Source organism: Toxorhynchites rutilus, chromosome 3 (assembly GCF_029784135.1).
Source record: "Toxorhynchites rutilus septentrionalis strain SRP chromosome 3, ASM2978413v1, whole genome shotgun sequence".
NCBI lineage: Eukaryota > Metazoa > Arthropoda > Insecta > Diptera > Culicidae > Toxorhynchites > Toxorhynchites rutilus.
Window position 1 is genome coordinate 249,827,065 of NC_073746.1, and position 18,064 is coordinate 249,845,128.

Below are 18,064 nucleotides of genomic sequence, written 5' to 3' on the forward strand. Positions count from 1 at the left end.
ATCAAATACGAAGGGGTAATGTATGGAAAGGTCCTGAAGGAACCTTTCTAGTTCTAGGAATCAAATAAGTGTTTTCGATGGTTTCTTCCTTCCCGATATTTTTGCCCACTATATCTACACACATCCAGAAAAAATATTTTCGTAAAATGCTCCAAAACTTGAAAGTTGAAGCTTCGAAATGAGCTATATCCCATCATCATGCGTTGAGTTTTCACGATGTTACAGCAAAACAAAAGTCCTTCGTTGATTCCCGCAAATTCTATGAATAAGACTATCCCTGCCACAATATTCTTGCACATTTGTACTGTTCGGAATTTGAGACAGAAGTTTTCGGAATTTGAGTCAGTGACAAAAATGGTGTTCGGAATTTGAAGCAAATGTAATTAAACATATTCTTAGAATTTTTACCATGAATATATATTTGTAAATCAATTTTATTGTAGTTAAGTGAAAAAAGGCTCTATTGTGTCCACAAAACAAATAAATTTCACGAAACAGTACCATTTTGAGTGATGAGACAATGTTTAATGACCAACAAAGCTTAAATGTTCAGAATTTGAGATAAAACGGTATTCCTTAACATACATTACATGCGTAATCATCGTTATCTGAGAAACTCTAGAAATTTCCACATCATTCCAGATAATCTGAAGTGCCACACTTTGCGTTGGAGAACTCAAAGGAACTCGTAAGTTACGTCGTCACAAAATACGTCTCTTCATCAAAGAAATCGTCGGTGAATAAAATCAAAGTCGATGCAAAAAAAATAATACGCACATGCATCAAGCAACACACCTAGGACTCATCGTAGCAGTCGCTCTCCTGAGAAAGGAAATGAATCTAGTCGTTCACTTTTTTTGTTTGTTTTTTTTTTCTTTTGTATCAAAATAGATATACGAAGGTTTACTTTTAGTTTAGGAGACACCTCACTGTATAGATGACACTGGAAAAATATTGTTGAAGACTTATTTAAGAGCAAATCACGATCATAATTAGCAGACCCCTTGCAGCGAAACGAGCTTCTATTTTGAATATGTTTTGGGTTAGTGACGGTGAAAAAATTAATTTCTTTTTGGAAATTATTTTCTTCATTTTCGTTTGCACTAGAAGTTTCATTTCTACTCGTTTTTGCTACAGCCGCACACCTAGTTTTCATCATTATTTTCCTGTAATAATTATGTTAAGCTTGCACTTTGGTACGAAGTTTTGTTTTGTTGTTTTTTTTTTGTAAATACGTTAAGTTAACATTATTATTACGATAGTTTTTATTTGGTAGTACAATTTTTATACTTAGCGCAATGCCTTACTCCGAAAGAAACAAGACACAACGCTTGGAGAGGTAGTGCTGTGAATTCATGAATTTCTTTCGTTGATTTTCTTTTTCTCTGTTCCCGTAGATTTCGATCTTTTCCGAAAACCGTTAACCTTTGCAACATTTTTTCTTTAATTCTGTGTGTATTGTTTACGAATGTTCATTTGGAACGGTCCATTCGTTCGTTTTGGAACATATTTGTAGTTTATTCCTTTTTTCAGTTTATATTTTTTTCGCTAAGAATCACTATAATCTGATACAAGTGCGCCACTTGGTGACCACTTTACCCACTGTGCATGGTAGATTGCATGCCAAAACTATATCCGACAAGCAACCAGTTTAGAAAATGTGAGCTTCCACATTATTATGTATCCCATTGTGAAACACAAAATGCCCATTGTAGGCAATGATATCCATTTGGAGCATATACTTGTGAAAGAAAACAATATATTGCATGTTTATAGTACGCGGGGACGTTTTCTACTCTCGAAATATATCCGAAAGCCCATCGAATCACTTTCTCTTTTCCCAACAATGTTTGTGATTTTTTTTTAAAAGAGGTTTACATTGGTGTGTCTCAAAAACAAACATACAAAATTCTTACGGTTTATGTCCATTCGATTTTTGAAATACTGTAACTTCGTGAAAAATGAAAATGCATGACGCATGGAGATGAGACATTCCGTCGATGGGTGAAAATGGGTCAAAAAGGGTAGTTTTCGAACTTTTTGTTGAATAACTATCGGAAATTAGAGTAAAACACAATTCTGATTACGTAGAAATGTTCTCTAATGATGAACACTCGTAAGCGTTCAAGGAATTGTTGAATAATATTAATTTTTCACTGAACTACGATTAAATGAACCCCTTAGAGGGGGTGACAATGGGTCAAAGTAGTGAATATTACTTTCTATTAAGAATTGTGTTTAGAAACCAATTTCTCAATAATTTCAAGATAATTCAACAACATGTAAGTGTCTTGAATGATTATTTGAGTTACGAAAATAGTGTCAATCCACCTAGAAGTGCGATGGAAATGTTTATATACAGCCATTCCATGTCAAACCGATATAGTGGTTCTCAGATTTTCGTTAAAAGTGATAGTTTTATTCTTTATCGCAAAACATTTATTTATCATTAGGGTTGTCAGGTGGTTGATTTGTATAGTTTTATTCTTTATCGCTAAACATTTATTTATCATTAGGGAGGGTGATCATTTCAATTTTAGGGTTGCCCAAAAAATATTTTTTTCCCATTTTTTCCAAAACTTTGTTTTTTAATTCATAACTTTTGAACTACTACACCGATTCAAATGATCGACAAATCAAATATAAGCCAATTAGCTAGTCTTTTTTCGAAATTATTATATTTGCAGAAATTTTGGATGTCGGACTTGTAATTATTGATTGTATTTTTTTTATAGTTTACATTGTCTCGGGACTATTTTTTATACTTTTTCTTGAAAGCTGAGATTTTTTAAATAACATATCCAAAATTCAGAGATGCGTTATTTTGTGTTATTGAGTCATGGATTTTTGAAATTAACCGAAAAATCATTTTCCCATTTTTTTTCAAAAATGCCTTTTTTAAATTCATAATTTTTAAACTACCGGACCGATTCAGATGATCGATATAACAATTTCAAGCCGCATGAAATACCACATATGCATAAAAATTGGATTCTAGTCGCATAGGAATATTGAACAAAAAAATAAAAAAATCATTAACTTTGCAAAATCTCTCGAAAACGAAAAAACCACCTCTCTGAGAATCGGATATATTTTGTAAAAATACCTTAGCTTTCAAGAACAAATATAAAAAATATGGTGACCTTGGTTCCGAAACCATGTAAGCTATGAAAAACAATTACAATCAATAATTTCGAAAACAAAATCTGTTTTTTTTTCAAGTGTAATGTTTTTCAAATAAAACAAGCTCATTGATTTAAATTTGATATATCGATCATCTAAATCGGTCCAGTAGTTCAAATATGTATTAATTAAAAAAGATCGTTTTTGGAAAAAAGGGGGAAAAGTTGATTGTTCGGACCACCATAGAATGAAAATGGCCACCCTGATAAAAAAACGAGTCTAATATTTTACGATGAGGAATAAAACTACCAATTTCCATGAAAATCTGACAATCACTATATCGGTTTGGCATGGAATTGAATTTTCTGCTTGACCCAATCTCACCCCGGCTCAGTGTAAAACAGTGATTATTTCGAAAATATTGAATTTTGATTTTTTTTTATGTTCAAAATCAGTAATGACTCATCTGGCAAGACTTTAAAGAATAATTCTATCCAATACTTTGATGAATTATTAAATAATAACTATTTGTACTACAGTGAAGTATTATGGATTGGAAGTTGTAGAAATATGTCTCCTATTAAACGGATTTCAAAAATATTCGTAATATTTTTCAAAATATTACTAATAGTAACTTCCTCCATTTTTGAGCCAATTTCACCCCCATAACCTATTTTTACCCCCATCGACAGTACCTCATTTTGAAGCTTCAACTTTCAGGTTCTGGAATATTTCACGAATACAATTTGTATCCGGGTGTGTGTAGATGAAGTGGACGAAAATATCGGGAAGAAATAAAAAAATTATTTCTTTCTGTTTTTTCAAACTCTTTGTAGACTAACACATTTATTTTTTTTGCTGAGGTATTCTATTGGACTCAGGAGTGTGGAAATAGATCCACGTTTCATCCATTATCACAAAACGTCGAAAAAAGTTCACTCGATTACGCTTCAACAACGCCAAACCGGCTGTTGGATCATCAACACGCCGCTAATTTTGGTCGACGGTCAGCAAACGCGGCACCCATTGCGCGGAAACCTTTTTCATGTTCAAAATGTCGTGCAAAATGTATCCCACTTGTTCTTTTGAAATGCCTATGGTCAGCAGCGTAGTGAGGGTAGACAGCGCCCCTGGCAAACTATGAAAATGGCGCCCCTAAAATAGCACTTTTTTCAAATTTATCAGTACAATTACACTTAGGTACGGAAAGAAGCAACTACCTCATGATGGATGTCTTTTTACTCAATTGAAAGATGAAATATAATTCGGGAAAAAATTGCCTTTGAAAATTTTTCGATTTTGGCGCCCCAAAGTGTCAGCGCCCCCGGCAAATGCCGGGTTTGCTACCCGCACACTACGCCTCTGCCTATGGCCTCGGCTAACTCGCGTAACTTCACTTCACGATCGTTCAAAGCGAGTCGATGCACTTGTTTTACGATTTCTGGATTCGTAGCCTCTTTTAACCTTCCAGAGTGAGGTGCATCTGCGGTGCTTGTACGGTCCATTTTAAATTCACTAAACCACCGATAAACAGTTGTCCTTGAAAGAGCAGATGTGGAATTACATTTCGTCAACCATTGTAGTTTTTCCCATCAAAAAACAATGTTTGATCAAAATACCATATTCCTCTTTTTCCATTTTTTATTCGAATGCTTAGGTAGTGACACTTAAACAACTGTAGTTTGTGAACAAATAAACGAAATGTCATGAAACTTCACACATAAGCTAGAGACAAATGACCCTCTCGGAGTCTTGTTCATTTTTTAGTGACGCCATCTGTTGAAAAATCCCGGGACTATGGGCTGAAAAGTCCCGGGATTTTTCACTAGTAGCACTAGTATTTAGATTTAAAATAAAAACAACAAAACGCATGAAAGCAATAATAAAAATTATGAAGCTTAGCCGTACCTCCCCTGTAACGAATAATACAGGGGAGGTGCGGCTAAGACGGACAGTGGGGGTAAGATGGACAGGTGGTTGATTTGTATAGTTACGTAATGAATTTCGAATTTCTGTTAATGAGAACCTCTTCTACATGCTATTCTATTATATTTAAACCACTCTATGACAATGAATTCTGATCAAAAGTGGTAAAGAGAAACAAAAACCGAAAATCAAACACGATTCTGCGTGTGGATGTAATTTTTGCGGCTTAGAGGGGTGTAAATTCAAAATTCAATTCGCTGATGGTTATATTTCGGTTTGTAAGTTAACAGTGGAGCAATATTGGGTATGTACGAAAAAGTAAATTCATTCATGAATTCAATTCATCAAAGGACAACTATCCGTTTCACCGCACCAGTACAACTATTTCAATAATTAAAATTTTCCACTCACAAATGTTTACATGAAATTAGTTTGAATTTTTTTTTATTTTTCATGTTTGACTTATTTTAAGAAAAAAAATGTAGCCTTTCAACGTTACGGTAAAATTGAGGTGGCCATTATGAGTACAGTGGGGTAAAAATCGTGATTTTTGAAGATTTTGCCTGAATTTTTGTTTATATCAATATTGCAGCGAAATTAAGATAGATAGAAGTTGGGTGTCAAAGAACAAATTGTAGAGCGATTAGAAAGCTTTAATAAAAAACATAAAAAGTTTACTTCTTAAATGTTGTTTAAATCCATTAATTTACATATTTCACAACTATTTTTTTTTTATCCAAAATATATATTTTTATTAAGGCTCATATGGCGTCAACCTGACGGGGCCTGGAGTTCAATATTTCGACAATGTTTGCCTTATAACTATGTTAGTAATATGTAACCGATTACTCGCGGTTGGCTCGAGGTTAGTATTACAAGTGTTTTCGTAATTGTGATGTTGCTGTCTCCAATGCTCTGTACCTGTGCCCGACACGGGATACTTCTTTTTGGGATGCAGCTGACCATTAATCAGCAACGCCCCCCTAGTCTGTACCCCATATCTAGCGTGGTGCGTCTTCTCGACTCGAGGAATCCAGGATAGAATGGTCACTAGCCGGCGCAAACATCAGCTCGTGTAGAGTTGTCATGAGCGGTACAACCTTTGGCTCTTGTTGAATGATCAGTGGACTGCACAACCTTTGGCCCGTGTATCTGTAAAGAGTGTCTGTATGTATTGCCGCGACTAAGTAAAAGTTTATAGATCGGATAGGAGGGATATGAAACAGGGACACAACGAAGGAAACATCATTAAACGTTGACATCGGCGTTTCTGAGGAACAGGTATAGATGAAGCAGAAGATCAGGATCACGGCTACCTAAGATATCCCGGACGGGGATATCCGATTGTCTGCCTTTTGCTCTCAGTGCTCTAGAGAGCTGAGAGCGAGCAGCATGGAACCGGATACACGACCAGACAATATGCTCGATGTCGTGGTAGCCATCGCCACAATCACAAAGATTGTTTGCTGCGACCCCAAGGCGATAGAGATGCGCGTTTAGGTTGTAGTGATTGGACATAAGCCGAGATATCACGCGAATGAAATCACGACCTACATTCAATCCCTTAAACCAAGCTTTCGTCGAAACCTTAGGGATAATCGTGTGTAACCAACGACCGAACTCATCTTCACTCCACATGCGCTGCCAACTAACGAGTGTGTCCTGACGAGGAATGTGAAAAAATTCGTTATAAGTAATTTGCCTTTCAAAAAGTGTGCCTTCTGAAGCGCCCACCTTAGCTAGCGAGTCCGCTTTCTCATTCCCCGGAATCGAGCAATGAGAGGGAACCCATGCTAAGGTAATCTTGAATAATGTTTTCGACCAAAACACTCAATAGTCTGTCTTATTCTTGTTAGGAAATAAGATGAGCGTTTATCAACTTTCATTGAACGAATTGCCTCTATTGAGCTGAGACTGTCTGAAAAAATAAAATAATGGTCGATGGGCAATGTTTCAATGATCCCTAGTGCGTAGTATATCGCACCCAGTTCAGCGACATACACGGAACAAGGATCTTTGAGTTTATTTCACAACTATATCCTGTACTAAATTTTTCGAATCATCTATCGAATTAAAGCAACAGACTCGTTTTACTTACTCGTTAACTTTTTAATGTAGTTTTACTCGTTTTACTCGTACTTTTTAATGCAGAGCCAGTTTGAGGCAACAGAGTCCGAAACAAAAAAAGTTCTATAACCCTGTCATTGTTGAAATTCGAACATATGCGTAGGATGATTTTTTTCATCAAATATTATCCTGAATGAATGACCTTCCAGATTTTATGAATTGATGCCAAATTTCCCAATTATTAAATTGTTTTTGATGCAAAAACAACAGTAAATGATTCTGAAGTACTTCGTTGCACTTCTGACTGTTGAAATGGCCAGTCTTATAAATTAAGATAGTTATTGTATTCTACACTATATACTCAATTCAACCGACTTCTTTCATATCTCTGGAAACTCAGAAAAAAATGGAGTGATTCTATAGTTGTGAAACGCAGTGTATAATCGAGTCCGCCCTGTACAGAAAAAATAGAATTGGCGGGAAATCGACCTTCTGGGACCGAATACACATTCGATATGCATATTCGAATATACAAATTTGATTCGCTTTATGAAATATATAACAGCTGGAATTATTTTGAGGGGCTTAGAATGAAAGGGGTGTAAGTGATTTGATCGATTTCTCTACATCGACTCTCTCTCTTTTGGTCATAACTTAGCTGCAAATACATTCCCAGCTGTATTTGACAATGTGGAAGATAGGTCAGAACCTCATCTATCGGATTTCTATAGCAAACTTAAATTGGAACGTTTTTGTAGTTGAGTTATTTACTAAATAAAAAGTTGACGAAGAGAAATCGATCAAGTTACTTACACGCCTTGCATTCTGAGCCCCTCGTATAAAGAGGGTGGTATGGGAAGTGGGGGTAAGACGAACATGTTAAGAAGAATTACAATTGTATCTTTGGAAACTCATGTTTCCCAAAACTTGAATTAAGTTTCTGTCAACACTACATAGTGTTTTTCTAAATAATCGAGCAAATGTTTCAGAAAAAAAACTGGTTTTCAATGTTTTCCACTGAAATTAAAACAGACCAAAAAGTAGAACTTTTTTTTCGATGCGGGTAATATAGACCACAAAAATGGTCATGCCAAATGTCAAAAACCGACCATGTACATTTTGGTTATTGGCCCAAAAAATGACCTGTGCAAAATTCCAGGTCAATCGGACATGATTTAGGGGTGCCTCAAAGCACTCAAAGTTTTGATTTTTGACTCCCAGAAGATAACCCAGAAGATTTTGAGATAACACCATATTTCGATTTTCATAAATTCATGTTCTGCCCCCTTAGGTGAATGAAAATTGACTTTTTAATTGTGAAAAAATATGCGTTCGGCGGTCAACGATTCGATAACACTGAAGAAATTCGTGACGCAGTTACATCGTAATTCAAAAAGTTGGACGCTACTCACTTCGCGCTCGGAATAGAAAAACTCGTGCCACGTTATAAAAAACGCCTCGAACGTTACGGCGATTATGTAGAAAAATAGATTATAAGACGTAGATTACGAAAATCACCTTGTTTTTTGTCCTAACTTTATTTTTCCGCGATTTCTGAAGCACTGAAACTTATTTTTTGAACGACCATCGTATTTACTTATTTTATATGAGTGTTGTTTTTTAATTAAACAATTAATAAACATTCTACAATTCTGCTCAAACATCAAACGCGTTTTATTTTGGTTTTCAGCATGAAGAACACAAAAAAAACTTGAAGCCAAGAAAATTGTATTGTAAATACTAGAGACAGTAAATATTATTCAAAAACGTGGTAGTAGTCCCAGTTCTAGAAAAAAATCACTTCAGCTAGACCTGATGTCATCTTCCATCTTCCAACTGTCAGTCTATGTGATGTGATGGTGTAAATATAACTTGTAATCACTTGTTTTGTAATGATCAGGCTTACAAAATTGCTTCTCCGAAATTTACGATCACTGATTTGACATCCTTGAATAAATCCAATGTGCTTTTGAAGCTTTTGGTAAGATTATAAACAATGTTCACTGAAAAAAAAAATTTACAAACATTTTAGTACGATCAAAACGATCGGAAAGATCGAAAATAAAAAGTTCGATTTTAGTGATTTTCTGGAGTGCAAAGAATCGATCCAAAATCGGAGAGGAAAAGATCGATCTTCTAAATATCGATCCATTTGACCATTCTTTGTTTTAGAGAGGCTTTAAACTTTGTAGTTCATTCGCCTCTATGTCGATCCAAGATCGCGCAATCCTTACATAGCCCTCAGGTACCAATATGACCAGCAGATATCGACACGTCGATGCGAATTATAATGAAAAGAAGCGCATACCTTCTTGTGCAACGTCAGATTGTTTTCGATCGTGATAATGAGCCTTCATGTAGGCAATTGATTGGTTTTCCTTTGAAACTGTTATAACGAGGAAAGTATTATATAGGGGAAAGTCGGGAAAGACGAACAGGGTGAGAAAGATGGACACTTATGTATGATTAATGAATTACATTTTTATTTGAAATTTTAATGATGTACAAACTTGCAATACAGTGTATCAATACCTTTGACACTTACTGTGTGCACCTAGCTGCTCTTCTGTTCAAATTGTAAATAAAAACGAAAAAGGAATTTACAAAAAGCAGTTCGATGTAAACTTTCGTCTGCCGAAAATATGGTTCTAATTGTGATCGAGTAATTTTTTGGGGTATTTTTCGTATCGTGAGTGTTTTACCATCACTTTTATTCCAGTTTATCGAATCAGCGATGAAGTTTTCGCATGTTTACTCCAGAAATATTGATGAAAAAAAATACTAATCATATCGGGCAGTCTTCAGAAAGCCTACGCTGTGTTGCGCTCGAATTCAATTTTCATCAGCATGCGCTGAAAACAAACTTCATTCTTGGCACGAAGCGCACCGAACTCAAAACAAGTGAGCCCAAAATCAGCACGGTGCAGAATTCACATACTCAATTCCCCCTCATTCTATACCTACACACACACATAAAATTCTAGCGCCTGTTTTGTCTTCGCTTGTTCTAAGCTAAGGGTGCTCATACACTGTTTGACCGAAGCCAAATATTTGACTCTTTTTGACAGATAAGATTTGGTCAACGTGTACTGATCAAATATATTCTACACAAAACACGACAAGCAAATATTCAATTATTGGATGCCTAAAATATTTTTTCAGTCTGTTCTTCGAACCTGTCGGTACATGGTTAGGTTACCTTGGATATTTCGTTTGATTTTTTTTCTATGTTCGGTGTTTGCTATTGTTTACTGCTGTTTAAAATTGAAGAGTGGCAAACAAAATAGTGTTTGTACAAATATCAAATCAAACCTTATCTGTCAAAAAATATAAAATATTTGACCTCCGGGCAAACAGTGTACGGCCACCTTAAGCAACAGCGCACCCTCATACAACCCACTCTACATTGTTGTGTCGAATCGGTCCCAACAAATGGTGTCGACAACGATGCCGATATCGTGCCACTTTGCAATGATTTTGTCGACCTACCCTTCGTAATCGACAACCAATTACGAGCCAAGGATGTGCCAATCTGGCACCACGTCGACCGATCGCAGCACTGCTTGAATCTTATTATAGCTTTGTTTGTGTTCAAGAAAATTAAAATAAAAAGTGCAGAAAAGCGTTCTTCATTATCATTTTATTATACGCATAAGACGATAAGACAATAAGCTGATCATTCAACTCTGGTAATACCATCATCATTCGAAGCATCCTCCTCATTCAATTCGTTAACATCACCGGCCGGGATTTTCATACGTTATAATGAGGGAAAAAGAGCGGCAGGAACAGCTGAAAAAAAAAAATTTTAAAGCCTAATCTTCTATCGTCTTCGCTAGTAATACCATTCTAGTTATCCTCCTCAGTTTAGCCGTAATATACCGTAATTAATCGTTTCATCTTATTTACATCCTCGCTAATCATTCTTCAATCACTGGTGTTCCAGCTGCATGTTCTCCAGGACGGGGTTGGTGCATGAAAAGCAACAGCTGAAATAAGATGAAGTTTACTTTTGAGAATAATGAAAATATAAGCCTACCGTGTTGGTGTCCATAACTGCTCGAAAATATAGGAATCTGGGAATCCGCATCAACAGAGAAAGCAACGCAGAAAGACTAGATTCGAGCTCGGTTTAAAATTGGGAATATAAGCCGGTGTATGGATACGGTGCAGTGAGGATGTTCGAACTCAAAAGCGAACCGTGTTGACAACAGAACATTTGAACTTTGTTTCGGTGTGCGTTGATTCGTCCGGGCGCAGGTGTACGCATGGAGAGAGAGTTCAACTGGGTGCAAAAAAAGTGTTGCACATCAGAACTATGTTCAATTCCGAAGACTGATATCGGGTAAGACGGACACTCCACCAAAGGGAAAGACAAACATATTGGTTTGAAATTTGATTATTTCCTATTTATATTTTAACAGATGCCCACTAACAACGTTTGCAAGAGCAACCAGATATCATGGACAAATCTGCAGAGCGGTTTTTAAAACGTTTTCCTAATCTGTCATTCCGCATGCCGAAAGCTATTGTAGACATGAAAAAATGAGAAAATTGCGGGGCCCTTCTAGGTGATTTTAGTCAAGCCTTTTTGTTCGATCATTTTTAAGGCCTATTTGAAGACCTCCAAAACTTATCGAGTACATAAACTTGTATTTTTAATTAGTGTCCATTTTTTCGAAACTCATTCTTATTTTTTCAAAAATGCCGGACACATTCATTCAAATCTATCATTTTATCGCTCACAAACCGGATGTCAAACATAATACTCCCTTTCATGCTGTAAGCGTACATCTTCGTCCATTTCTGATTCAGAACCATTAGAAATAGAAAACGGAATTTTGAAAAATGCAGATCAGCGCTGCTACACTTCATTGGCCCGTAGGCTGTCTTACTTACCAGATCCCGACGACATCTGATTCCAGGAGCTGTCCGAAACAGCAACATCTGTTAAAGATTCGGATCTGCCTTTTCGGAGAAAACGAACACTATCGTCCGATGCCATATTGTGGGTTTATGGTTCGCTTTGGTTGAATGCAATTTCGTTTTTTTTACAGTCTGATACACAGAATTTTTGTTTTGGGACTGTTGTCAATTATCCGAATGACATGGTCATTTTTTGGCAGAATCTCGACCATATGATAATGAAAATTATGATTTTAGGTAGCTGCATATACACAAAGATTCAAAAAAAATCGGTGAGTGGGGATCAGCGGTCGGCTGATTTGGCGTGGAATCGCTACATGTATTTCTATATTTGAAGACGATTCAGCTCAACTGTGATGATGATAAGGGAGGAAATTCTGTTAAAGCACAGTGCACAAATTTCATAACTCTCAAATAGTGTATGAACACCTCGAGGGTGTATCCTAGTGAAGAGGCACGAATTACGAACGTTTTTTCGAGCAAAGAATATTTTTATTATCCATTATATCATTATTTGTTTATCTATCTTTTAACAATAAAGCAAAAACTGAATTTGTCAAGTTATTAATCAAAACGGTAAATAACTGAATTATTAACAACTAATTGTTCTCAGGCGTTTGCTTCATTGAAAAGTGTAGAATTCAATACGCTTCTATAGCAATTGAACAGCTAAAATTATATACAGTGACTCAAATCCGTAATCGTACTCCACCATGCAGATCTCTTTTCCTTTCTTTTGAAAGTCGAAAACAAGCCTTCGGAACATTTTATTTAGATAAAGTTATAGTGTCATATGAGAGTTAAAAGGTTTGCTATCTGTTTTCAGAATAATGGTTTTTTTTATCTCTGAAAATGGCGAATGTATGGTGTAATGGTGAATGGTGTAATGGATCAGAATGTTTACTTGAACATCCTGCAGGGGAATATGAAGTAAATTGTCAACAAAGTGTGATGGAATCGAGGATTCAAGTTTTGCTAGGACAATGACTCAGAGCTAAAGACATATAAAGTTCACACATGGTTACATCACAATTACTCAAAAGCTATTGATATTTCTCCACAATCTTCCGACATCAATCCCAGTAAAAAACTAAGGAAGCTATCTGTGTAGGAAATTTAGAAACCATGGAATTTCTTAAAATAACGATTTTAAAAACCATTTGATGAAAAAAACTGTTAAATATTCCTTTCGAATACACCAAAAAACTCGTAGATAAGACCAAAGACAACTAAAGATAGTTGCAATGAACAAGGGATATCATACTAATGATGGAATTCGGAAATTGTCCAACGCCTTCGAAATCGAGTAGAGATTTCAACCAACATACATTCGCCATTTACAGAGATATAAAAACCATTATTCTGAAAACAGATAGCAAACCTTTTAACTCTCCTATGACACTATTACTTTATCTAAATAGAATGTTCCGAAAGCTTGTTTTTGACTTTCAAAAGAAGGAAGAAGAGATCTGCATGATGAAGCACGATTACGGATTTGAGTCACTGTATAACTATAAAGAGATTTCGTACTAACTTTCTTTCAAACTGAATTGGTATTAAGTAAACACTACTCCCTAAATAATGTATCAAAACATTAACTCAAAACTCTCATTCTTATAGATGTCTTACAAAGGGTAATTTTTTGGTGTTCGATCTTAAATTTACAGGAAAAATCATTTTGCAAAGAAAAATTAAAAAAAATTCCCGCCATATATATTTTGAGGATCATGTAGACAAGTTGTGTGTTGTGGGACATGTGGCACCGCCTTGTCCAAACCATATGATCGGTGTTAAGTCAGACCGGACCATGTGACATTTTTTTGATTTCGAGAAAAACGAGTTTGAAGTGTGGTGCTATAAGGGGTTTTCATTGAGCGTTCAGAACTATTTCGATAAGTTATTTCTGCTGTACGCGTGATTTTCCAAATCTGGTAAATGTGGAATGTAGTTTTTATTTTGCGACTTGGTCCGCTCTGACTCAACACCGACCGTATGTCGAACAGATTAAGCTCGTGTATTTTGGGCAATAAAATTGAAACATAGCGAAAGATCGGGAAAGTTCCACCATTAAAAAATCTTTCCGATAAATATCTAGTTGGCCTGATAATTCTTCGAATGACATTCTACCATTCCCCTTTAACAGCCCTCTAAATTCAAACGTGATTTTTCTAATTTCTAAAACTAATTTCTAATTTCAAAACGCAGTACCAAACCGATTTTCACAGCATGGATCAAAATGGAGCCAGCCTCGAATCCAATTCGCTTGGTTTGGCCAGTAGCGCTAAGCAGTTGGAGTTGGTGATCGATGTGTTCGACAATGGCACAATCCAAGTTGTTTCGGCCGACGAAAAAGAGTATTCCGACTTTATCTGTCCTCAACAGGCTTCCGTTGAGCAGATCTATGATGGTGATGAGGCTGATGTCCTGGAATTGGAAACTAGCGACATTGAGTCGGAGGGTGAACCGGAGCTGGTCGACTGCCGTCATCTCGATACCAGACGACGCGATGAAATCTTCCGGAACAGTGATTCTCATGGTGACGAGATGGTTACACTGGAAGCGAATATAGTATTCAAGTTACCGATGAAGAGGAGAAATCTTGATAGATTAATACGAATCGTAAGGGACTGTCAGGAATGTTTGATTTGAAATTGTAATAGCTGAAATAAAGAAGAACCGTTGCGAGTTTCAATGCGTTTATTGTTATATTATTTTAAACAAACTATGAAACAAGTTGAGAATTAATAACCGGTCTCAGAACACTGAAACATTGGTTTTATTCCAGTATTCGTGAAATTCTTTACGTAATTCAGAGAGCTATACTAAGCTGACGTGGCGTGTTCGTTCCATAACGACGAACAGATGAAGCTACACATCTGTTGGTGACAATTATCATCTAATAGTGACTTTGAGAATACAATGATAAATGGAAAGATTTCATCGGGTTACTTACATCGACTCTTAGCAAAACAAAACATCTTTTCGTGAGGTGATGTGTCTGAAGTTACTATCGGAATAAAACCCATTATCTCTTGTTTTTGTCATGTTAAGGGTCTACTACAATTAGAGTAGAACTGGTGGACCTTTGATCGATGAGTGCTGCAATCTCCGATTAGAAACGCAAATACGGTAAGGGGTGAAACGATCAAATTTGGACAACTTAAAATTGACGTATTTTAGAAAACTTGAACGCCCATTGTTCTATTAGTGTGTTCGTGTAGAATGATTCCTATATTTTTAATTTGACGTTTGCTCTTTCAGTTCCTAAAATAGAATCCTAGCAAGAAAAGCAACGCTTGAATTTTTGCTCGCGCAACGCGAAACAGGACAGGAGTTTTGCACTGCGATGGGAAATGTGGCAGATATCTACCATTCGATGTGAATTCATTGGAATTTTTACTTAGAATTACGTCCTTCAGTATGGGTGTCAAATCAGAAAACAGGTAACGTTTTTATGAAGCAAAGTTAACGTTAATAAGTATTTTCACTACGGACGAATTCTGAAGATTTGCATACCAATCGAATCGGAGATTCGTTTGATATGCTATACATTACAATTCTCTAATCCCTAAACGGTTTAAATAAAATTTTTGCGAAAGTGCGAATATGGAAGACTATCCAAAATTTTGGAATATGGACATACACTGCATTTATTTAGATACAACCTTACTGTGGCATGTGCTAGGGTTCGCTCTCACCTCAAGCGGAATATAGGAGCAAAAATGTTTATTGTTTGTGGTCTATGTGGCTATGGTAGTAATAGCAACTAGAGACTTGGAGCTTTTCAATAAACCCAAACGTATTGATTATATGTGATTTTCATGAAGAAAGATCGATTTGCATTTACTAGTTGCGTGAAAACACCCTAAATCGGACAAACCAAGATCATTTATCCTACTACATTTATATTTGCAAGGCATTCGAGTGTTTGATGATGCTTATACAAAGCCACTATGTTTAATCAAATCTTATGGTCTCAAAATAGTGTTCATAGTATCGATACTGAACCGATTTTGAAGCTTATGCGTGCGTCAATTGTTTACGTTTGATTGCGAAAATGCGTGCGTCAATTGTTTTTAGACATCAAATCATCAATTCTTCTTAGAGATAAAATTTACGTCCACCAATTCTGCACAAGCTCGTTACTGAATCTGTGATTTCTATATGGAGTAATTCCACCTTTAGGGAACAGAATTTATTCTCCAGATCTTATATATTCCCTTCGTAGAACCATGGAAACGAATTTCGTCCTTTTGAAAGTGCCGTGTCTTTATTATCTGCAGTACCAAGCAATACTGCGGCGTAGAAGTCGTCATGTACCTTAATGTTGCTTTCTTCAAATGTAAGAAATTTCACACGCGGAAAAATTCTATACCAATCTGTACTTTTTGATGAAAATCTGTACTCTGTACCGTACAGAATCTGTGCCAAAAATAACGAAAAAAAATTGTACCTTTCCAGATAAATCTGTACGTGTGGCAACACTGCTTATGGGTTCCATATTTCCTTGGTTTTCATTCTATAAGGTATAGAGTGTTTGTGTATGATTGAAACGCACATAATTGTATACGTTGTCAAAGATATATAATGGTGGTGGTGGGGCAAATATTGAGTTGGGGAAAAAGTTATCCATTATTTTCTCGATAATTGGCTTTAGTGATCAATATCTCGCGTAAAATTGATCATGCAAGTTCAAGTTAAGGCTCGTTGTAAAGGTGAAATTTCACACTAAAAAATCGTTTGTTGTTTTTTGTTTGCTCAATTCGGTTGGGAGTTACAGGGTGTTGACAATGGAGGTCAACAAAGAAATTTTCAAAATTCGGTGCATTTTACATTTTTTTTCTTTTATAAATGCGAAAATTCCCCTCCTTTTCCTGAAGAAAATATGTCACCCTTCTAAACTCGAGTCGACCGCGAGTAATCGGTTTTCTACATTATTAACATTAGAATTAAGGAAAAATGTATATATACTAGTAACAAAACAGTAGTTCCGCTTTTAAACGTATGTAACTGAGCCTGTAGAAATGAACGATTGAAATAAAAATAAATGCGAAAATGCAAGCTAGGCAGCTGAAATTGTGAATGGTGTTTATGGTATCGATACTGCAACAGTAGAATACATTTATTCTTCAAAATTCATAATTTTTTTTATTCTTTTAAACTTTTTCTTAAATTTTTATTTTGGTGCAATACACTAAATTAAGATCTCTACTGTTAACAAATGGACCATTTGAAGCATGCAATTGACCAGAAACGTTCAAAATTCGCCAACAGAAGAGGGTTTTTGTTCTAACGGGACAACGCAAGGCCAACCTTTCCCGAGAGCTTGATTGGGATGTTTCAATGCGTCCACCATATAGTCCGAACCTGGCACCAAGCGATTACCACCTTTTCCTCGCATTGCAAAATTTCCTTAGTGATAAGAAATTGGGTTGAAGAGAAGGTTGTAAAAATATATTGATAGAGTTTTTCGCCAAAAAGGACAAAGGCTTCTATGATAGGGACATTATGAAGCTACCTTTAGAATGGCAACAAATTTTACAACAAAACGGTGCATATTCAGATATTCGGACAATCTGACGCATATTTAAAATAGTTTTGAATTTCACCCAAAAATAATGGATTACTTTTTCCCCAACATAATATAAAATCGCATGTGGCAGCAATAAATATTCAAAAGAATAGATACATGCATTACATTACCAATGGGAACAAATTGATTGCGCTCAGCTCTTGTGCGTAACACTCAGGGCCTGAGGGAAAATTCAGTCATGAAAAAATATGGATGTTTGACCGCGCAGCACTCTCAGGGAAGTTCAACCTTTTTATTAATAAATGCGGAGTTCTCAGAGTTAGCTTTAAAAATTTAAAATGTGTTTAAAAATTCATGAAAATACAGAGCAAATTCCATACAAAACACAGAGCAGAATCCATAGCGACAAACATGTGACGATGACCGTTGTGCGATCTCCGATTCTTCCGTAGATAACAAAGTAACTCGAAAAGTTAGCCATGGTTTAGA

At 36.0% G+C, this 18,064-nt stretch overlaps 1 protein-coding gene across 3 annotated transcripts in view; it reads left to right on the forward strand.

Annotated features, from left to right (window-relative positions):
* The window catches only part of LOC129780156 (putative leucine-rich repeat-containing protein DDB_G0290503), a 306,359-nt gene extending 304,581 nt beyond the window's left edge, over positions 1–1,778 (forward strand). For all 3 annotated transcript variants that reach the window (XR_008743845.1, XR_008743846.1, XM_055788138.1), the window contains one exon: positions 643–1,778. Coding sequence is in view for 1 of the 3 variants with exons in the window: in XM_055788138.1 (XP_055644113.1) it covers positions 643–651 (9 nt within the window). In the remaining 2 variants the exon portion in view is untranslated. The remainder of the gene's footprint in view (positions 1–642) is intronic.
* The last annotated feature ends 16,286 nt before the right edge of the window (positions 1,779–18,064 follow it).